Genomic DNA, 21,644 nt, shown 5'->3' with positions numbered 1-21,644 from the left:
AATCTGTTGCTGATGTGATAAGGTCGCTAAATAATTCTGAAAATCTTTTATTTGTTGAAACTGCAAGAAAATGATGACAACTTATATCTGCCTGAAACTCCCCCAGGACAGCGTAGGACTTTTTTCACATCAAAGACAGAGGGTTTATTTTTGCATTTCTGCATATCTAAAGAAAAGCAGCAGAACCTCTGATAGTGAGGTCGTTTTTTTCACACAGAATGTCCCAGCAGATGGAAACAAAGTTGGTGGGATTTTGATTCTGTAAGAATTAACCAAAAACTCATTACAGACTTTGGAAAGTGGCCCAATTGCTTAAAGTCCAAGAATATTTCCTCCAGCTATAAATTGTATGATAGGCTAATTTACTGGGGCTTTCCCATCCCTTTCTGCAAAGCCAATAATGTTAAATATTAAAGTAACATTAAAACTTCTGTGTCTTCCTAAACTCTGTTTTTAAGAGAAAGGACAGCAAGACTGCCTATATTTTGGCTCTGCCCCTGTGCCAGGATGCCCTGATGTTCCCCTCCCAAATGCCACCTCTTCTGACCTACAGAGCTTGCTCCCTTCTCACCTGCTTTCTGGTGCAGGTCCTCATTGATTTGCCTCCCTGAGCAATATCCTTGGCACCCCCTGTGCAGGAGGTTCATCCCATTCCTGGACAATTCAGGATCAGCCCTTGCGCTGCACTCAGCCTGCTCTCATGTGAGGGGCTGGTTTGGAGGGATGTCCCTGACCATGATCTATAATAGCAACAAAACTTCTCAACCTCTCACTGGCAAGCGAAAAGCTGTGCCCTGTGCCCAGCTCCCAGCAGTCCTGGTACTCTCCTACATGACTCTGTCTCTCCTTATGCTTCACCCCTCCCAGCACCCACCGCTGTGATGGGCTGCAGGGACCTCCTGGACATGGAGGTAGATCCAAATGTGTAGATACTCAAGCCACACATAGGAGCAGTGGAAGAGCTGGACTGAAAGGCTCTGGAGATGCTGGGGTCCTTGCTGGGGTTCATATCTCTGTGCTCCCTCTTGCAGGGGTTATAGCCCTCCAGCTCTGTGCTGCTCAGAAGTTTACTCCTACATTTTGCTGCCACGAGTGTGTGTAAATCACAGCAGTCCCAACTTGTGCTCTTGTACCTTTGCCAAGGTAATTAGTACAGTGCACATTTAGAGAGAGTTATTTCTCTCTCCAGAGCAGCCTGCCAGTTCCTCAGCGTGCACACTGCTGACTGCTTGCCTTAAAATGCTTTATCAGAGCAGTTTGGGTTTGTTTACGGGAAGCGCTGAGGAGGGCAAGAAATTAATGAGGGACTGCCAGGCTCCCAAGAAAGAGGGACAGTGATGGCTCCAAGTGCCTTTGGAGGAGCTGTTTTGCATCAACCTGGGCATCTCTACCCCAGAGCCCATCCTAACAGCTGCAGTGCTGATGCTGTCAACTCCATCATTTCCACACCTCTCAGTAAGGTGCACAAATCTTGAGAGTTGTGAGGGTGGAGTAGTCACTGTCCGTGGAGATGTTTAAGGAAAGACTGGATATGGAAAGACTAATAATTCTGTGATTCTGTGACAAAAGAGGAGGAAAGTGAAAATCAGTTTGTGTGCATCCCCCCCCAGGACTGTGGAATGTAAGCACCGATAATTATTACATTAAACCAAGTTATTTAAATTTTTTCACATTACCAGATGTTTTTCCTTCATTGTCCCCGTTCAAAGTGGCTTTTTGGCACTTGCCTAAATGCAGCATTTTTAACGGCCCTTCTAATACACCACTTCTACCACAGGGTTTCACACAGGAGTTGCATCACCCAGCCCCACACACAAGCACGTGCCGATGAAGTAGGTACACAGTCCTGCTCTGAAGGAGCATACTAGTCTGGCATGAGGTTATCTTACTTGCTTTTGATAAAGGCAGTCATTCAGTGGGACACAAATGAGGACTGGCTCATCTGCTCTGCAAGATAAAGAGAGAGATTTCTGATTCAGCTGAACCACAGTGGACTCATTATCATGCTGCAAATTTCATCAGAGTTCTCCCAGGTCAATATGGATGTGACGCAGATCAACATCTCACTCAGTATTTAAATTATTTATCAAGCACACTGGCTCTTCAGAGCTAACAAAACATTGCTCCTTTCACCCTGAAGTGTTGAGTTGGTTCAAATAACCTCCAGGGCAGCTGGCTGGCCTTGGGTTATAAATAACTCAAGTATTTAATTTCTTACAGTTCCCCCCTTTTGCTCTCTTGTTACTGCAGTGTAGTTTCTGAGCTGGATCTTCAATCTGTTTATATAATTGCTGGCTCTCTCCAATTAAATGCCTTATTGAGGTTGATTGACTCAGAGTTTAAGAAAAGTGCTGGGAAAAGATTATTTCAATACCAACAAAGTATGTGTAAGAATAATGTAGACCATGGACTAGAGATAAGAGATAAAAATTCATCATCTCTATATAGACCATAGAGGCAGAAAGGTCTGTTTAACTGTGAGCAGGATGAGTTTGCTAAAACCTTGGAGCAGCCTTGGAGGTAAATCTGGCACTTTGCAACCTTGGTATTAAAACTTGAAGAAGGGACATCTCTGCTGACATGTCTGTTTAGAAAGGGACAGACTACTGCCTGCAGCATCAGCTGGGTGTAAGAGATCTCTGACACTGTAGTGAGTTTTATTGGCTTAATGCAGTGCTGGATGTGCTTTTCCCACGCCTGCAGGGCTAGAGGAGCCGTGTCTCAGCACAGTGACTGTCCTGCTGTCTGCAGCACTGGGAGGGTGCACCCCGAGTGTTGTAGCTCAAACTAGGCACATAATGTTCAATGTCCTGCTTGTCCTGCGCTTAGGCTTGTTGAGAAGTCTGATTATAAACACTGAAAAACAGGACAGGACTGTTGTTAGCCTTAGGCAAGGCAGGCAGTCGGACGTGGTCAGCAAAATCACTTGCAGAAGTGAGAAAGGGAGAGGCTCTCAGTGTATCTGTGTCAGCAGCAGATCCATGTCCAGCCCTTGCAGGCTCTGCTGCAGAGGGGGACTGACTCCTAGACATCCTTCTCGCTGTGCCTGGGGACGCAGAGCCCAGCACAACCTGCAGATGCATCCTACCCTGTGCCTGATAGCTCTGCAGGGCTCTTTGTCCTGCTTTGCACACCAGGTCTGCTGGATGTGCTGACGGTTGGGGCTCTGTGGATGTAAGGTGCAGCTCATGAAATCTCCTCCTACCACATGTATAGGAAAGGGACATGTCTATGTAATAAAACTATTCGTCTAGTTAAACACACAAAAGAATGCAGAGAGAGACTAGGATATCTACATCAGTCAGCATGGGATCAACAGCACCAGGTTTCTAAGCAGAATTCCTCTTTGTTCAGGACAGTGCCAGTCTTCAGAAGTGGCTTTATGTACCCCTGAACAAACTTCTTTCATGATTAATGAATGATTACATCTCTCTTTTCTTGTTCACCATTAGCCTCTGTGGATATCCCCCTTTCTATGATGAAAATGACTCCAAACTCTTTGAGCAGATCCTTAAGGCAGAGTATGAGTTTGACTCTCCATATTGGGATGACATCTCTGAGTCTGGTAAGTAGTTACTGCTCCTTTAATTGCAGCAACCATGCATCCATGTATGTCTATTGCTTATATCCTCCTCTGGGCGTGAGAATGTCCCTTCCATCATGTCCAGAGCTCCTTTTGACTGAAGACTATTGGGAATGTGCATTTCTCTCAGCTTAAATAGTTCTGGGAATTTGTTTCTGCAGGAGAGCAAATTAAATACAATTTTGTCCAGCCACACATAAAGCACTAAAACATGCCTGAGACAGAAGATGAAGATGTCAGAAGACTGTCCCAAGAAGAAAAAGCCGTTTAATTTCTCAATCAAATACAAATGAGAAGCAGATGGTTTAAGTGTCATTAATAATAAGGTGGCAAACTGTTTTGGCTCTGTTACTGACACTGCACTGCAGCTCCAAAGTGGGACTGCAACGTGTGCAGCAAAAAAACCAGGAAATCATTGGCTTCCAAATGAGGTGGATGAGATGAGCAGATCCAGAAACTGAGTGGACTGTCCATGTGGTTGGATCCAGATAGCTTCACATATGCTCACCCAGCTCCCCACCCAGTGCAGAAGATATTTAACCCACAGTGCCCGTTTGTCCCTGCTCTGGTTAATCTGGCAGAGGGTCAAATACACCAACGTGTTACAGGCAGATATGGCTAAAGGCTTCTGGCTGCAGCATGGCTCATGGCCTGCCAGCATCAGTGTCCATTGGTGACAGGAGGGACACATTCAGCATTGCACCCTGCATGTGTCACTGACGTGCTGTGAGGTCTCCAAGGGGTCACACAAGCTCAGTGTCCTCACTCTTTCCAACCCGGGGAAACATTTACCATTTCATGCAGGAGAAGAAATGAATTCTAAGAATATTTCATCATATAAAAATATCTCTAGAAATGCAGTTTTCTGATTCATTAGTACTAGGGGAGATAAAAATTGTTTTTATTATAGAGATTATTATATATGCTCTTATCTGCACAGAGAGCAACATTTCATGCTGCTTACATCTGCAGTCCAGATATCATTATGAAGGATTGCTTAAAAATATATGTGATGAGAAGTTTTTTAAGCCTATAAGGGTTTTCAGAGAAAATATGAAGGTCTGCTGGCAGACCCCTTTGCCTTTTGGGGGAAAGTCCAGCACCTAAATCAGCACAAAGATTTTCCTGCCATATTTGGCTTTGCTGTGGCTCCTTCAGCTACACTGTCCTGACACTACTGGATGCATGCCATGCTGCAATCTCCCTTCCTTCCATTATAGTGTCAATTAAAAACATACTGCCTCGTGCTCAAGGGAGTCCATTTGCCTCACTAAATTCCTTTTAAATACACAACATGTCCTCACAGCTGTCCATGTGTGTGACTGCTTGGAGTGAGCAACGTGAAGCTTCTCTTGCTGTGGCATCTGACCTCTTTCCTGCTTTTCCCACTCAGTTTACCAGCAACTGCAATGATGTGACCACATTCAGGCCACTAAGATGATAAGAGGCACGTGGCTGACCAGGGAGCTGGGAGCTGCCAGGCTTGTACTCTGCTGACTCTGAATTATCCATTCTACTCATAAATATACCTTCAGGAGTAGATGCCTTCAGCTTTTATCTGCTATACTAAACAGTTTGGATTTGGTCCTAAGTCCTTTTGGTTATATCTATATTAATAAATGACAGGTGGCCTAGGACCATTTTCTTGTGCTGTGGCCAGGTGGCACTTGGTAGCCTGTTGGCTAATCATCCATCAGCAGAACTGGGCATCAACTCTATTGCTTTCATTTATTCTCTCTTTTTTTTGCAGCTAAAGACTTCATTCGCAATTTGATGGAGAAGGACCCTAATAAAAGATACACCTGTGAGCAAGCAGCACGGCACCCTTGGTAAGCAGCAGTCACTGCTGTGTGAAACCCTCAGGGCAGAGGGCATTGTTTTACATTCGTGGGTGGAAGTCGTTTTCCTGTTACATACTCTACTAAATAATTTAGTGCTTTTATTGAAAAAACCCCGCCTTTGTCCTCCAGTTTTTCCTGGAAGACTGTGATGGACTTTATTCTCATGCACCAGCCTGTTGAGTATCTGTGTAAGGATTAGTAAAATGCTGAATTGTGTACGTTGACTGCGGTGCAGCAGTGGCATATGCCCAAATGACTGAACCCAGAAATCATAGCTGGGGGCCAAAGGTCGAATTCCGCGAGTGTGCAGAAGGCTTGATATCAGCCTGCTCATGAGGTCCTTGCCAAGGTAATATCAGAGCCCTTTAGAGTATCCCATGAAGTAGGAAATCCTCATCTGTGCTTCACAAATAGTCCACCTCCTGCTTGCAGTCCGGAGCTGTTTCCACATGCTGGTTATCCTCTGTTGTTGAATGGAAGAGATAGGCTAGAGAGGAATGAGCTGAAGGTGATTTAGCAGTAGCAATGCTGTCTCTCTGCAGGGCCTACAGAAGAGTACTTGATCTGACTGCATTTGTAATTTAGACCTCCCTAAAGTGCTTTAAATTAGATGATGTCTTTTCATATGAGTGACTTTACCAACGTTACCCAAGGTTTATGCAGCTGGAACAGGATTGGGTCATTTACTTTTGACCAGCCCTGAGTGACTGAGAGCATCACCCCACACTACCACCCTCACATGGGCTCTCAATCCAAGTCTTTTAGGGAAGGGAATGTTGAATATGAGGTGAGATATTATTTTGGTTTTTATAATAGCAGCAATGGAAAAAAGTCAATGGCATGACATTTTCTTCCCAGGTGCATATTAGACTGTTTTTATACCATCACAATTGCCCCAAATACCATTTCCTTTTGCACTGTTTGTGTGACAAAAAGAAAATTTGAGTAACAAAATCCAGTTTTTGGGAGATGAAGAAAAATCTGAGCTTCATTACAAACTCAATATTAGCAATACAGAATAAACAATGGGAATGCAACTCCCAGCGGGAGTGAGGTGACCATTTGTACAACTCAGAGGCAAATTTTCCAAAGCCTTACATCCAAGATACATACACATACACAAAAAAAAAAGAATCCAGCTCTTGGCCCTGCTACATCTGTGTTGGTTGCTGGAGTGCAACAAAGAAATGTGGCACTTGCAACACACACAGCTTTTGGGCCCTCCAAAAGGAACAAAATGATCAAAAGAATTTTCATTCCATTTCTTCTTGTGTTTTTTTTTTTTCTTTTGCATGACATGGCCAAGGGCCGATGGAAACTCACAGACTGCTCCATAATTCTTACTATTTTCTACAGAATTCATTCTTTGATGTAAAAACAATCTCCCAAGAGAGTCTTCCCCAATTTCTGTATCAGGGTCTTCTTCTGCCAGGCTGACTTTGCCAGATAGTGGTTCACTTGAAGGGCTGCTTCCCAGCCATGTAAAGCACAGCTCAGGGTCAGCCTTTGAAATGTCAGACATGCAAATGGCACTGCAGTAGAGAGGCTTCAAATGTGCACCATATTTCCACCCCACATCCCAAACCCACCTCCCTTTGACACAGAGGCAGTATGTGCCAGTGGATTACAGGACAGGGAGGTGGGAACTAGATGATCTTTAAGGTCCCTTTCAACCCAAGCCTTTCTACGAATCTGTGCTTCTGTGACAATTGTATAGTGGAAGCAAAGCATGGAGGTTTCCTGACCTATGGCTTCAGATCTGCTTCTGTCCTCCCCACTGCACTTGTGAGCAAAACTTGATGGCTCATTCCCCTTTGCTCTGAAAAGCTTCTTCCCATAACACAGATGTTGCTGTTATGGACCTCTCTGGAGAGTGGTGCAGTGATCTTGTGGAGGGTTTGGATACTGTAGTGATAAATGCCTTTTTGGATAATCAAGGCTACTCACCCAAATATTATCTGTTATTTCAGAGTCAGTGATAGGGTCTCCTTTTGCCAAAGCATTGCTCAAGAATCATTTTCCACACAGATTGCTTATGTCAGGAAATAGTGGGGGTTTTGATGTTTCTTCTCTCATTCTAGCCATTACATCTGTTGCAATGGCATTCTCTCCTGCTCTTGGAAGGAGGGAAAGGCCTTTTTGGTGGAGGAGGGGTAGATCTCTGTTTTTCCTCTCAATGGTCATCTGTGTCCTTCTCTCAGCCTGGTCATGTTTAAGTTTCCAGCAAGTGCAGGTTTGAGTTCCTCTCATGATTCCACCTTTTATGATGGGGGCATCCCACACCACCTTGTCAGATGAGCATGTGTTTTTCAGTGTACCCATTTTCAACCCCCATTAGCCACATCACCCTCCACAGTGCTGACATAGCATTGTCTTCTCTGTGTGTTATCCATGGTAGTGAGGTACATAAGACTATTGGCTTAGTGGGAAGAGGTGATCAGAGCAGACTTCACAGGGCCCCATAAATTATATGCTTTTCCCAAGTGCTCGCACTGCAAGTAGCTCTTAATGGCATCTCATAAAAAGCATCTCTTTTGTCTGCACAAGCAACATAACTGGAGAAGCATCTTTGAACCCCAGCATTGTCATGAAGTGAAATCTTGATTCCACTGAGGTTAACAGGAGTTTTGCCAGACTTTAGTGAGAGTTGGGGTTTGTCTCCTTGTCTCACCAGCAGAACACAGATCTACCTGAGTCACTGGTGCTGTGCAAATGGTAGATGATTAACACATATGATGAAGTAGCTCCATGTAGTAACATTTTCCAGCTTTCTTATTTTCTTCCTCCTGTGGTATCTTCCCTTGCAGTATCAGATCTTTGCAATAAGCCACAAATTAGGAAGAAAACTATCAAATCAAGAATACTTAACACTTATTTTATAATCTGATTGTGATAAAAGTGGTTAACTGTGCCTGACATTGCCATGAGGCTTTGTTGTTTCTTATGTAACATTTGTGGAGAACAAGCCAATTCCAAAATACACCTTTTATTTCAATTACCATGTTTTTATTTAAAACTTCCAAACAGGGCTTGCAAGAACTGGATCTTGCAAGATATTACATTTATGCTTTTAAGGTTAATAATCTTTCTGAATTTTGGAAAACTGCTCTAGAATAGACAGCTATTTGCATGACTAAATGTTTGCACAGGAACAGACCCTAATAAAAGTAAATACTTCTTCCCAATGGCCTGCTTTTCTGTGCTGTATCTGCTCCCCACATGCCTGCATTTACGTGATGTTTTGCTATTTATAATCAAATGGCCTTGGCAGAGGGATGGTATGTTAAACTCAGAGTTGGCAGAAAAGGAGGCTAATAATTGCAGTGAAGTATGGTAGTTGAAACAGTATAATATGTGAGACTTGTTGGTATAATGATTCCACCCCAGCCTGTACAATCCATTTATACAGATTTCTCCAGTTTGATGTACAGGTGACTTACACTTTCATTGGAAAACTTACTTATTTTATAGTGTATCTTTCAGTGAGGTTTGCACTGTTCATGGTGTGTTGCAAAGGTGCAGTGTTCTGCTTGGTTGTTCCACATGGAAAATGAAGGTAACAAAAGAGTGGAGTAATTTGTTTCCCTGGCTCATATTAATGACAGCAATTGAGTTTATTAAATATATTGCCATATCAGAACCCACACCCTGTTTAGGGCAGTGGTTCAGTCTGAAGTGATTAAGGGTGAGCAGCAGAAACCTGAGAATCTGTAGAATCATAGAAACCTAGAATATCCTTAGTTGGAAGGGACCCACAAGGATTATCAAAGTGTGCCCTGCAGAGCCAAATTCAACCTCCAGGCTGAGATCAGAAGGAATGAAAAGAGTGCTCAGGGGGCAAGGACAAAGTCCAACAGTTAGAAAGCTAACATAAAAGTTGGAAGGGGTGCCATGAATTTACTTGCTCTGTCATGCATTAACCAAGTGAACTTAAATGGGATTTAGAGCTGTGTGCTGAAGCCAGTTATAGCATTGAAGGCAACCTGGGGCATCTAAATTAAAGAGTGATGTATATGCTGCCTCCCTGTATGGATTGTATAAGGGAGAGGGAGGTTGTGGCCCCAGGTAGACACCTGTGTCTGCAGGTACGAGTGTGGTCCTCGCCTTTCCCCGTTGCTTGTGCAAAGGGACAGAGGACACTTGGGACGTGCTGACATCCATCCACGCCTACACTGAAGAATCACAAAGCTTTGGCAAGGACTGAGCCTCTGCAAATTATGGCCATGACCCTGAGTGTTTATTATGTGCCAGAGAGCGCAAGCCAGATAATAATTTCCACCCAGGGAAAGGACGTGGTTTACAGAGAGCTCACTTCTCAGACGGTACTGTTTGAAGTGTGAAAAGGCCTTCCTGAAGGGAGCTGCTGATGTTTACAACATTAAATCAAACTTATCGAGTTCATCCCTGCACTCTATTTATTTTGGAACATCACTGATACAGAACGTGTGTGTGTATATTTATACACATACATGCGTGTACATGTAGATATGTATATGTGTGTGTGTACATATAGAAGAGTTATGATCCTTCAGCATTATCCATTACAGCTAACTCCATGTTTCCTGTCATCATACTGAAGAGTATTTCCAAGCACTGTTTGGCCAGCACAGCGTTTGAGTTGGCTGCCTTCAGCACGAGGGCTCAGAAAATAATGGTAGATGAAAGACTTTGCCTGCTGTCATGGGCAGGGAGAATGAGACATATGCTTGCAGCATGCTAATAAAGAACTGTCCAAAAGGAAATTTACTGGTTTGTCTTTGTTGGAGGTTCCCCTCAAAGCTTAGAAGTGGTATGGCCAGATAAATTGGTGTGATAAGTTTGAACTCAGCTAGAGAGCTAAAATAAATTAGATACTATGAAATAATATTTGATCATTAGATTAGATTCCTCTCATGTGCAGTATGAGATTTGTTATGCTTATTCATGAGAAATAACTTTCTTAGTTTCAGTGGATGTATTTGGGATGGAAAATCATTAGACTGTGGCTCTTCGTATCTAATTCTATGCCCCAAACCATTGTTAGGATGTAGCTGCTTGTGGGTGCTGCAGAACTGGAACCCTGAGAGAAAAGCCAGGTTCCACTTAGACTAATCAGTCCTTGCTCACTTCTGGATGATATTCAGCATGATAGCAGATGATGCGTTATTCTGATTAGTTTAATTTTATTTTTGTATGTGTGTGTGGTAGATAGAAGCAATATCTTTTACTGGGCCAGCTAGTACAGTTGATAAAAACAAACTTCAGTGCTGACATAGTTAACTTCAAAGTTAACTGCAAAGCCAGGAACTACTGCTCAGGGTTTTATTAGATATGCATCAGTTTGATCAGCTCAAGTTGATTATTGTTTCTCAGTGAAAATGGAGATGATTCCTGCAGGCAAAGGATATGTTGTGATGGAATGGGAGAAAGAAAGGTACTAAGGGATTTTGGCCTAAAAGGAAAAAAAGCAAGATGGTTTATAGCCTATGGACTTGGAGACTTAGGGAAAAGGGGAAGAGTAATTATAACATGTGCTAAAACCTGTTAAATTTCATTCATTGTCTTTTCAGCAAGGGATCTAAAGTTCATTATTAAATACATTCAGTATTTAATAATGATGATGCTCATGATAGCCACCTCAGGGTAGGTGCCCAAAAGCCTATCTCATTTTTCAAGCTCTACCTGTTAAGTATAAAAGATACTGCTTCTCCCTGCTTACCTCCCCTTCTTCTGTGTCCTCAAGCCATCACATCTCCAACAAAACACCAACAAACAACGAATGGATATTAACACTGGTTTTGCTTTCCAAGAGGTAAAAACTATACTATAAACACTATAACACCACAAGTGTTATTTTATAAAAGCTTCAAAATCCTCCAAGTGCAAAATACAGCATAAAAGCGCAGTCCTCATGTTACAGAATCACAAGATTAACAGGATAGTTCTTCAGAGGCAGCTTGGGGAACAATCCCACCCCTGGCTTTGGCAGCTGGGGCTGCATTTGAGCCACACTGTTCAGCATACCAGCGCAGGTTTGAACAGATCCTGCTGCACTGAATTACCCCAGAAGGGCTGTTATTTTGCTCTGATTTAAAGCTAGCATCTCTAAGGTGCTAATGCTTAGATGTAGGATGGTCACACCACTGTAGCATCTGAGGGCTTCACAGGATGTCTGTCCATTCCCCTGTGAAGTAAACAAGTACTCTTCCGCCTATTTGGAAAACACCCAAATACCGATACTATTTTCCTGGAATTACAGGAATTGCATAGTGAATATAGAGTTAGGGGTGGTAGAAGACAGTTTGTGAACTATTGGAATCAGCAGTTTCTTATTGAAACCACCAGCATTTCAGAAAATGATCATAAGCTAAAAAACCAAATATAGCCTGTGTTGGAGCTACATGCCTGATCAAAAGTTTCATATGGCAAAAATACATTTTCAAGTCCTTGTGGAGACTGACAAGAACAATCTTCTGCAAGAGCTGGCAAGGGTATCATGCCCCAAGAACTTGTTCCAAAATAAAATTTGGCAAGTGGAAAACAGGATCTGTGCTTATGGAGCTTGTTAATCAACTTGTTCATAAAGGAAAATGCATCATTAACTTTGGAGGAAAAATGTTCTTTGCAAGTGTAAGTGAATTTTCTCTCTTGGTCTTTTTGATCAGTTACTGAATGGGTGGTTTGGCTTGTAGCTGTCCACATATTAAGTTGTCAGCTTAGTTTTCTCCTGAGATCTGTGGTATGACAGCCAGTGATCCCAACTGGTATGTGTTGAGGGCACCTGCCTTCACCGAGGAGGTGTTTCTGCAGGGAGCAGAGTGCTCATGACATTTCAGAGTGACTCTGACTAGCAGTTTGCATTCCCACTGGGAAACTCTGCTAGGGCCTGTCTGGGAGTGTATGCTGCATGGGATCCATCAGGGTCTGTGCTGAGCCTGGCAGTATTTACTGTGCAGGACAGAGGATGAAACAGTGAACATGAGGCTTAACCCAGATACTGCCTCACCAAGCTTTTAGTTGCCTGGCCCCAGTTGGAAATCCAGACCAACTTGGCTCCCTGTCACTGGGAGAAGTGATCAGAAGGAATCACCTTCAGAGAAAGATCTGAAGATCATCCAGTTCTCAGCCAAACAGCTTCTCTTCTCCGTCAACAGCACAGGGACCCAGGGGAGGAAGTCAAGTGCCATTTGGGAGCCATACTTTGTCCAGTTCTTCTCTCTACTTGAGGTAGAAACTACATGGTGGTGGCAGTCAGACAGGGCCCTTCCCAGGTGGATTAGAGCTACCCTGAATGGGAGCCCTGTTCCACCATCCTGCTGGCTTCAGTACTCTTGAATGACCCAATGTAGATGAGCAACAGGATGGGATTGGTGGGTCTCCACTCTTGGGAGATGAGGATTTATTCCTTCCTCCTGAAAGTAATTAGTCCTCTCACCCCTCTGATCATGATCCTGGGTGACTGTTGCCAGCAGGAAGGACAACAATTTGGAGAAGTCTGGTTTCAGAGAGTGCTTCTTAGATGTGCCATGGACACGAAGGCAGGAAAAGCAGCATGTCCCTTGAAGAACAGGGTTACAGTTTGGAATGATCTGGGTGAAATGGACGAGCTGTCTCCAATTCACGGGACACATAAATGGAAACAGCAGGCTGAAGTATGTAAGCAGTTTCACCTCTTAAGAAACAAAAAGCAATGCTGCCATTCTGCTGCCTTAGTTGGAAAACAGAGAACAGTTCGGGTGCAACCCTCTACAAAAGATGTGGACTAGTTGGAGAAAATCCAGAGGAGCTCACTAGATCAGAGGATCAGAAAATATGAGTTATGAAGAAACAGTGAAAGAATCAGTTTGTTTAGTCTAGAGAAGAGAAGACAGAGAGAAGTCATGATAACAGTCTTCAAATATGTGAAAGGATGCTTCAAAGACAAAGGGAATAAACTATTTTCCATGTCTTCTGGGAGATAGTGAGGCCCTGGAATTGTTTGCCTGAGGAGTCTCTATCTTTTGCCTGAGGAGTCTCTATCTTTTGGGGATCTTTAGGGACTGGTTAGCCGAATACTTGTCAAAATTGTTTTGACAGAGCTGGAGTGGGGAGAAGGAATAGATGACTGCTGAGTCCCCCAGACCCTCTGATTGGAGCTCCTTATTGGAGCTCCCTAGACTGAGACTCTGGCCTTGATCGATTATTCAATTTCTTACAATTTTTTATTGCTAATGGACATTGTTTTTCTACACTAGGGCTGAAAAATTGATTTCTGAAAGCATCACATACAACATAGAAGGCAATCTTTGCCTCCTTGCATCACCTACATTAGAGAGTACTTAATACCCCACAACATGGCCCAGCATCAGTTCACTGTGTTGCCTGCTCTTCCGACAGATCTTATGCCTTGAGGAGTTAAACGAATCAATAAAATTCCCTTGAAATAATAGTGTTTAGAGAAGATTTGAATGTGTCTTTATATGTTAAAGGAACTATGCAAGATAAATCAATTTTTTAGGTTAACTGTTGTTCAGCTCAATTTTTTGTGCAGTCTGTGCTGCTTTAGTGAGAGTCCATGTATCTGCTTTACTGTAAATCCGCATTAATCATGATGAATGACTATGTATGTTGCAGGGTGGCAGGACAATCTCCAGTGCAAACAGAAATCAGACAGGTTGGAGTGGCTCTGGAAGCTTCTGCGTGGCTGAGGCTAAAAGCAGTCTCAGCCTGTTAATGTTAAATCTTCAGATGTCAAGAAAAAAAAGGTAGAATGTCTTCATCCAGGGTTGTAATGGTGATAGAAAGCAGCAGTACACCAACAAAATCAGGCCATACCTCTTTGTAGCTGCCAGACCTATAAGCCTTATCTACACTTGCATTTATTCCCCCAGATTTTCCACCACTGCTGCCAGCAGAGACGGTGGTGAGACGTTTGAGCTCTTGTGTGAATGAAATCGTCATCACTGCAGGTGCAGTCACACCTGGGACCAGCCTCTCTGTTGAGGAGAAAAAGTAAAGAGTACTCAAGGAAAGAAAAAGATCTCTTAAAATGTGCCTGCTCTGTCCATTTCAGGATTGCTGGTGATACAGCACTCAACAAAAACATCCACGAGTCAGTCAGCGCTCAGATCCGGAAGAACTTTGCAAAAAGCAAATGGAGAGTAAGTGACCTGTCCTTGGGGATGACACTGAGACACGGTTCTGCTAATGTAGCAGCTGTACAGCCACCCTTTCAGCATGTTAGTGCTCTTGTGGCCCAAAATTCTGGTCAAAATAGTTGGTCCAGACTTAAGGGCCTGCAGGGGCTTTTGTACAGGATGGTATTCCCCAAGTACCAAATGGAATGGCGAGAGATGGGGCTGCTCATCGCTAAAACACTCAGGGTTATATGTGAGGTCAGCACCACGGGGGGACAGGAAGCAATGAGAACACCCTGTGTGTTGGGGCAGAGGAGGGATGTGTCAAATATGGCTTTGCTTGTAGGCTGCCAGCTGAGTACTGGGAGTAACGACAGGGAGCAGGACCAGTGCAGAGATGCATACAGCTTGAAAATGCTGTTCCTAGCCTAGAAACTAGAATTCAGGAAAAATCTGAAAGATAATGGGCTCATTCACCTCTGACATTCTGAGCAGCCAGGAGGGGAGCAGAAGTAACTTTCCACCTCCATTTTTTTTTTTTTATTATTCTTTATTTCTTTCTTGTTATTTTTCCCCAGCAAGCGTTTAACGCCACGGCAGTCGTGCGGCACATGAGGCGGCTACACCTCGGCAGCAGCCTGGACAGTGCCAGCGCCGGCGTGTCCAGCACCCTCAGCCTCGCCACACCGATTCCTGAGGCAGCCACACGGAAAGATTGTGAGTAGCCAACATCCTGGGAAAGCTCTTACCATGAGCAAATCTGCAGGATCCCCATTTTCGCCTTGACCCCCAGGCTGCAGTCCTCACTGCCAGTAGGTTTGGCTTTGTGCAAGCAGGTGTTTAAAACAAGGACTTTAAAGCGGACCTAGGCTGTCACTTTTGGCTGGCCTGAGAAACGGTGTTTCAGTTGGAAAAGTTTACGCACTAAAAAAAAAAAAAAGAGAGGTTTTAGCTTGGTGCATTTTTGAGAGAAAAACACCCTTTCTTGTGGAGAAAAAGGGCTTTCGCTTGGGAAAAAGACCCAGACTCCCACAGCAACAAAGTTTTGTATTTGGTTGAAATCTGAAAATGTTTACTCAAACTGTTTATGTTTGAGTTTCCAGTATTATGATAGGGCATTTTTCTGTAAAAATTGGTTTACTTTCCATTTCCATTTTTCATGGAGGAGACCGATCCTGCTAGTGGGACCCAGCTTCCATCTTTCCTGGGCCAAGTTAAGCTCCTACATAAAGAGGCTCATTTGTCTGAGCAGGACTTGGGCTCTCTGCACCACAGCAGGACTTGGCTCTCTGCCACTTTTGTTATATGCTATAATTGAAATTTACAAGCTGCACAATGGACTCAGATGTTTGGGATATATCTTTTTCCTGAATGCCAGGGAAAGAGACATGGCAGCAAAGGGATTATTTGGAAGACAGAAATGCGTCCTTTGCAATGAAGCCTATTTATTCTCTGGCTTCTGAGCATTTATTTTATTCCCTTCGGTCCATATGTAGAGATTTTTATATAATGAAATGGAGGGATGTGGAGTTTGTAATTAGAGGAGATTATTTTAAGGTGTGACACCAAAAAAGAGTGCTAATAGATTTTGGTATTGCCAGTCAGTGCTTGCTTCACTGTGGAGTGAAATGGTCATTTCTAGACTATACCCTGCACTATTCTGGAACTGAAAGCATCTGTTATTCAGGGTGGATTTTGGATGGTTCTGCTGTCTGCTTCTGCCACCCCTGCTTGCCAATCCTTGCTCCTTGAAGAGGTCACAACACCAGCCACAGTCCCCATGGCTCTGTGTGGAAGCTGTGGTTTCTCTTGCTGTCATGGGCACAGTTTCCCTCATGCCTGGGGTGGGACTGGCCTTCTGGGTGATCTGTGAGATGTTTTTGCCAGCTTGTGCTGTGGCTGAGCCAGAGAAGAACCCCTTCCCTCTGCATCCTGGGCCTGATGGGAATTCATGCTCAGTGCCCAGTTTGTGATGCCCAGTGGCAAATCCTACAGCTGCTGCCAAAAAAACATCGCTGTGCTTCTGGCACACACCTGCCACCTGCAAAGGAGCAATGCAGTGCTGACCATCCTCAAAGCACTTCTAACCATGCACTGGCCATTCTGTGATGTAGAAAATCACTTACAGGGCAGAAACATGCCTTGATTTTGGTTCCTGTCGCAGTATGGCAAGGCTGGACCCCAGTCAGGTCTAGAGCACCTGATGCATGCTTTGCTGTTAAACTGGTGGGTGATTAATGCTGTTAAACTGGTGGGTGAATAATCTCCATCCCTCCATTTAATTAATCTCAGATGGTGTTAATTAATGGCAATGAATAGTCTGAACAGTGTAAAAACGTGTGAACAAGAAGGGTGGGAGAACAAAATCTGTTTTACCACTACAGAACCCAGCAGGTCCCTGTACACAATCCAACCATATTTTGCAGATGTTCAGTCAGGACAAGAAGAATTAAACCAAATGTGTCAAGATAGGATGAGTTTTTATATGCCAGAAATATGAGGCAGAAAAATACTGAAATATTTCGAAGCATCCCAGGTTAAGTCCAGCTTTGTGGCCAATACAGAAGAGCTTCCCTTCCTCAAAGAAATTAATTAAAGAGTTAGGAGATGCTGGAGCCCCAGAGAACCAATGAGGAGAACCAGCAGCAAATACAAGGAGTTAAGAGGGATCTGACGGATCAAATGTATTCCACCAAACACCTCCTGTTGAGGAAAAGGAAACCTCTGAGGTCTCTGTCTTGCCTCTTTCGGCAGTTTTCTCTGGGGACTGATTTCTTGCACAAGAAAGATCCCATGCATCAAGTTACATGAACCAGCTGTGCCACCATTACACAATAGAGTGCTGCCTAATGCTATTAATAGACATTTAATGAGCTTTCCAAATAGTTTTGAATGCAGCAATTTCACATCATTGAAGACAATTAAGTACAGCCTTTGCCTGAGAGTAGGTTATGTCGGGCTGCATCCTAAGTCTGTTCTCTGCAGTAGGGCAGAGCAGAGATGATGCATTAGGCTGGACTATGCTAGATGTCAGGACAGCATAAGGGAATCAGTCAGGATTTCTCAAGTGTATTGGTCTGATTCTCAGTCTGTGGTGGGTGTATTTAGTTTAGACATGATTGGACTGCCAAGATTAATTGCAGGTCCTAGTTCTCTGTATTTTTAAGGTAGTAGGTAAATTGCAGTATGAAGCCAAGATGGCAAATGTCAATGGGAAATGGGATGTGACCGAGTATAGGTAGAGCATAATTGTCCCTGAGACTGAAATGCCATCTTGAAGCATGGAAAGAAGTCCTAACAAGCATCAAAAAGATCCTGAGAAGTCAAAAGGCCATATCAAACTCCAGTCTGAGAATATATTAATATAGGTTTCATCCATCCTTTATTCACCAGTCTGGGAAAATGAACTGTATTTCTAATTTCTCTGGTGCTGCATCTTGTCAGAGCAAGGTGACCAGGCCAGGTGCCCTCTCGTCAGCTTTTCTTGCACCAGAATACTGCTACTCAACAGATACTCAACTTCCATCAACCTACATCTCAGCTGGAACTTCTGGAGACATACCAGCAAGGCCTGGAGCGACGTAAGCTGTCGCTAGAATGATATTGAAGTCACATAAATTTGCATTCCCTCTAGGCTTACTGGAACTCAGCAACGAATTTGACCCACTCTACTTCTTTATCAGCAGCTTTCCAGGATGCCAGGGGAGATGTTTTTAGTCCCAGTGCATAGTCTGTTCGTTTAGCTACATGGCCATGATGAGAAGTTTAATCATCTTTAATATGCTCACAAGGAAATTATTCTGAGCAAGCACAATGCTGGAGGGATTTTTGAATCCCACAACTCTTTTTCTTCAGCCCCAGAAATGTGGAATTGGTCCGGTTGAACACGTACCAAAGCTGGACATTGAGTCACTGTGTCGTGTGTATGCACTGCTGGTGGTGGCAGTAGGCAGACAACCGTGGGCCAGGAGGGCAGAAGATGCCCTGTGGAGGTTCCCAACCAACCCACCACTGAAGGAAGAGCAGCAGCACTTTCTCCAGCTGCAGTCCCCTTCTCCAACTGCAGTCCCCTTCTCCAGCTGCAATCCCCTCCGCTCTGTAGCTCGCTACGCAAGAATCTCAGCTTTGCCCACACTCCCACCTCCAAAAAAATAACATTTCTAACTGTGTTTCTGGCTTTCCTTTTAGGTATGTCTCCATCCACTCTCTGTAGTTTTGTTTCATCTGCTTCTTCAGGCGTTTCTGCGGTCGGAGGGGACCGGAGACCCAGACCCACCACAGTGACCACAGTGCACACAGGGAGCAAGTGAGAGCGGGGCCGGCGAGGAGCGGGCAGGAGGCCGGGCTGGCAGGTGGCCCCGGTGCTGTTCCACCCCGAGGCACACGCTCAGCGAAGGACTAGAAGAAAGAAGATTTTTTTATGGCCATATTTTATACTGCAATTCTGAAATGTTTCATTTATCACAAACTGCAAATGACTCCAGGGGGAACGGATCTAACAGTCTCTGGTGCTGTACATATATACATATATATATAAGTATATATATGTATGTGAGTCTAGCAATGTTCTAACTAATGAACACTCATTCTTTTCCCCAGTGATTTACTCTTTTCTCAGTGTAGGTAACAGTATATGTTGTATTTTTTTCCATTAACTACGAACATCTCAACTGGATTATTTAAATAGAGATACTTTTCTGAGCATTATTTTTTTTCTTTTAAAAATTACTTCCAGTAATGTCCCTCCTTCCACTTTGCTGGGGGATAGGCTATTTCTATAGGTAGGAATCAACGTTAACTTTGCAACATGGGAGGATTTCAATGGCATGCCATTTCTTACTCCTCAAATTGGACTGCAAGTCTGTCTGGCTTTAGCAGAGCTGTTACTGCTCAGATTAAGAAACTGCTGCTTTCCCTCCTGCTCAGATTAAGAAACTGCTGCTTTTCCTCCCATCCTTCTCTTTCAAAGCCACGGTGAGAGTTACGTTGACATCAGATGGGAGCCAACTCATGCTTGGCCTCATTCTTTTAGTGCTTGGGATCAGCACCCTTGTTTCAGAAGAGAGGCAGGTACATGGTGTCAGGCCAGAGCTGGGCAGAGCTGAGCAAAGGACATGGCAGAGCATGGTCTCATCCTGCAGCTCCTCTCCTTTGAGTCACTGTGTATTACAAGCAGAGTGGAAGAAAAGGAAGGTGTGTGGCAGGGAGTCATCATCCTCTGTCACTGACTTACTGTGCTACCCTCAAGCATGACATTTAATTCACCAGTCTGGCCTCTGGCATGGGGTGCATCTAGTCCAAGGGTTCCATGACAGAGGTGCTGAGCACCCACAGTTCCTCGGGGCTTTGCATGGCATTGCTGATGCTCAGCACCTCCCAGAGTGGCCAAAGCTGTGTATCGGAAACCAAATAGAAAAGTGCGGACTTTAATCTCTGTGTACCAGGTTTTCACTCTGGGCAGAGAAGAGGGCTGATGCTTGAACCCCTCTGTGAAGCACAGGCAGGTTCTTGGGTGCAAAGTGCAGGATCTGATGTGTGGCTCCATCATGCTTATCTCTGGCCCAGGCTTGACAGGGAGTGCTGAGCTGGGAAAGTAGGATCTCGCTGAAAGACACAGGCACAGGTGGGCTGACTCTGGCTTCCCCTCCTCCCCAGAAGCTCATACACCAAAGCAAGCTCACTTTACCCATTTTTTAATTACTGAATGCATGCACTTCCCAGGCTTTTTGTTGTGGTGCATCATTTAGGAACGGCAACCAGGACTGTTGTGTCACTGTACATTAAAGCAGTTTGAAACAGAGAGGAGAGCAAATCTGCCCAGATGTGCCGAAGGGTTCCAGGTTACTTCAGCACCATTCCCATCCATGATTTTCCTTTGAGGAGGTGAGAAGGGAGGCAGGTGACAGAGGCAGGCACCATTCACTGAGCACTGTGAACATCTTGCACCCCAAACAGGTCCATGCCCCTAGAGGCACAACCCATTCCCCACAGCATGCTCTATTGCCATACTTTGCCTCATATATCCTCCACAGAAATTGTGAAAGCCAGTCACAATCAGAGCTGAACATATCAGGCAACAGTGACTGTGCTGGGAAAAGCCATAAGATATGTTATTCTTCATTGAGACTTCAAAATCCTGCTTCATCTTCAGTCAGTTGGCTTCAGGTGGCAGAGCCAGGATTTCATCCATCGTACTTTGAGTGCTAAAAGCTGGAAAACCATGTGTCAGTGAGCGCTGACTTTGTTTAAAATAGCCATTCCTTTGGTGGCACTTAGAGCTGTTGCACCAGGTAGATCTCTAGCTTCCTCAGTGTTCCCATTTTCATAGCACTGTGGCACATCCGAGTGAGCCTCTGGGACCACCAGTGCACCCCACCATGTTGCAGCTGGCATGGATGCTCACACAGAAAGGCTTCAACTTCAGCTTCTCATTTGAGGAAAGAAATCAGGTACTGAACTCTTGGGGTTTCATAGCAAAACTCCACATAATTTACTACTGTCCCCATCCCCTGGCCATTGCCACCATAAACTTTTATCAGCATGTACATCAGAGCTCTTTATGTCTCATTCTAAGGCTACTTTATTTTGCCAGCCTGGTTAAGAAAGTTTTAGTTTTGAGAGACTCCAAGAAGTTCAAGGTATTTTGAACCCCCGTGATTTCACAAGCCCAGCATTTTATTCTGCTCCAGCTTCAGGGACATAAATAGACAGTCTCCCAGTTTGGCATCAGTGGAGTTTCCCATGTTTAACCAAAAGCAAGATTTGGCTAGAATCATAGGATCAACCGGGTTGGAAAAGACCTGAGATCATCAAGTCCAACCCTTGATCCAACAGCACCGTGGTTCCGAGACCATGGCACTAAGTGCCACATCCAGTCTCATCTTAAAAACCTCCCGGGACAGTGAATCCACCACCTCCCTGGGCAGCCCATTCCAATGTCTGATTACTCTCTCTGCAAAAAAATTCTTCCTAATATCCAACCTCCAAGGGAATAATTTTATGTTTGTACAGCAGTTTTAAAGGTTAGGGCTCAAGTATTCCCTCAGCACCTTCTCTTCTGAAACCTGAGGTCTGGTTTGAACTTGACCTCAGCAGTTGCTGTGGCCACTGATCAAAATACAGCAT

At 44.2% G+C, this 21,644-nt stretch overlaps 1 protein-coding gene across 3 annotated transcripts in view; it reads left to right on the top strand.

The window, feature by feature from the left end:
• Positions 1–21,644, top strand: part of CAMK1D (calcium/calmodulin dependent protein kinase ID) — a 216,898-nt gene that overhangs the window by 190,321 nt on the left and 4,933 nt on the right. For 2 of the 3 annotated variants that reach the window (XM_027728223.2, XM_027728222.2), the window contains exons 7-10: positions 3,453–3,565; positions 5,334–5,412; positions 14,456–14,543; positions 15,098–15,236. In XM_027728223.2, coding sequence (XP_027584024.1) covers positions 3,453–3,565; positions 5,334–5,412; positions 14,456–14,543; positions 15,098–15,236 — 419 coding nt within the window. Of the gene's footprint in view, positions 1–3,452; positions 3,566–5,333; positions 5,413–14,455; positions 14,544–15,097; positions 15,237–18,707; positions 21,363–21,644 lie in introns of those variants that run through there. The other variant, XM_027728221.2, reaches the window with a different exon arrangement.

The sequence above is a fragment of the Pipra filicauda genome, unplaced genomic scaffold (assembly GCF_003945595.2).
Source record: "Pipra filicauda isolate LSUMZ 115617 unplaced genomic scaffold, ASM394559v2 scaffold119_size3216105_pilon, whole genome shotgun sequence".
Taxonomy (NCBI): domain Eukaryota; kingdom Metazoa; phylum Chordata; class Aves; order Passeriformes; family Pipridae; genus Pipra; species Pipra filicauda.
The sequence above is the reverse complement of the archived record's forward strand: the minus strand, read 5'-3'. Positions and strand labels throughout refer to the sequence as shown.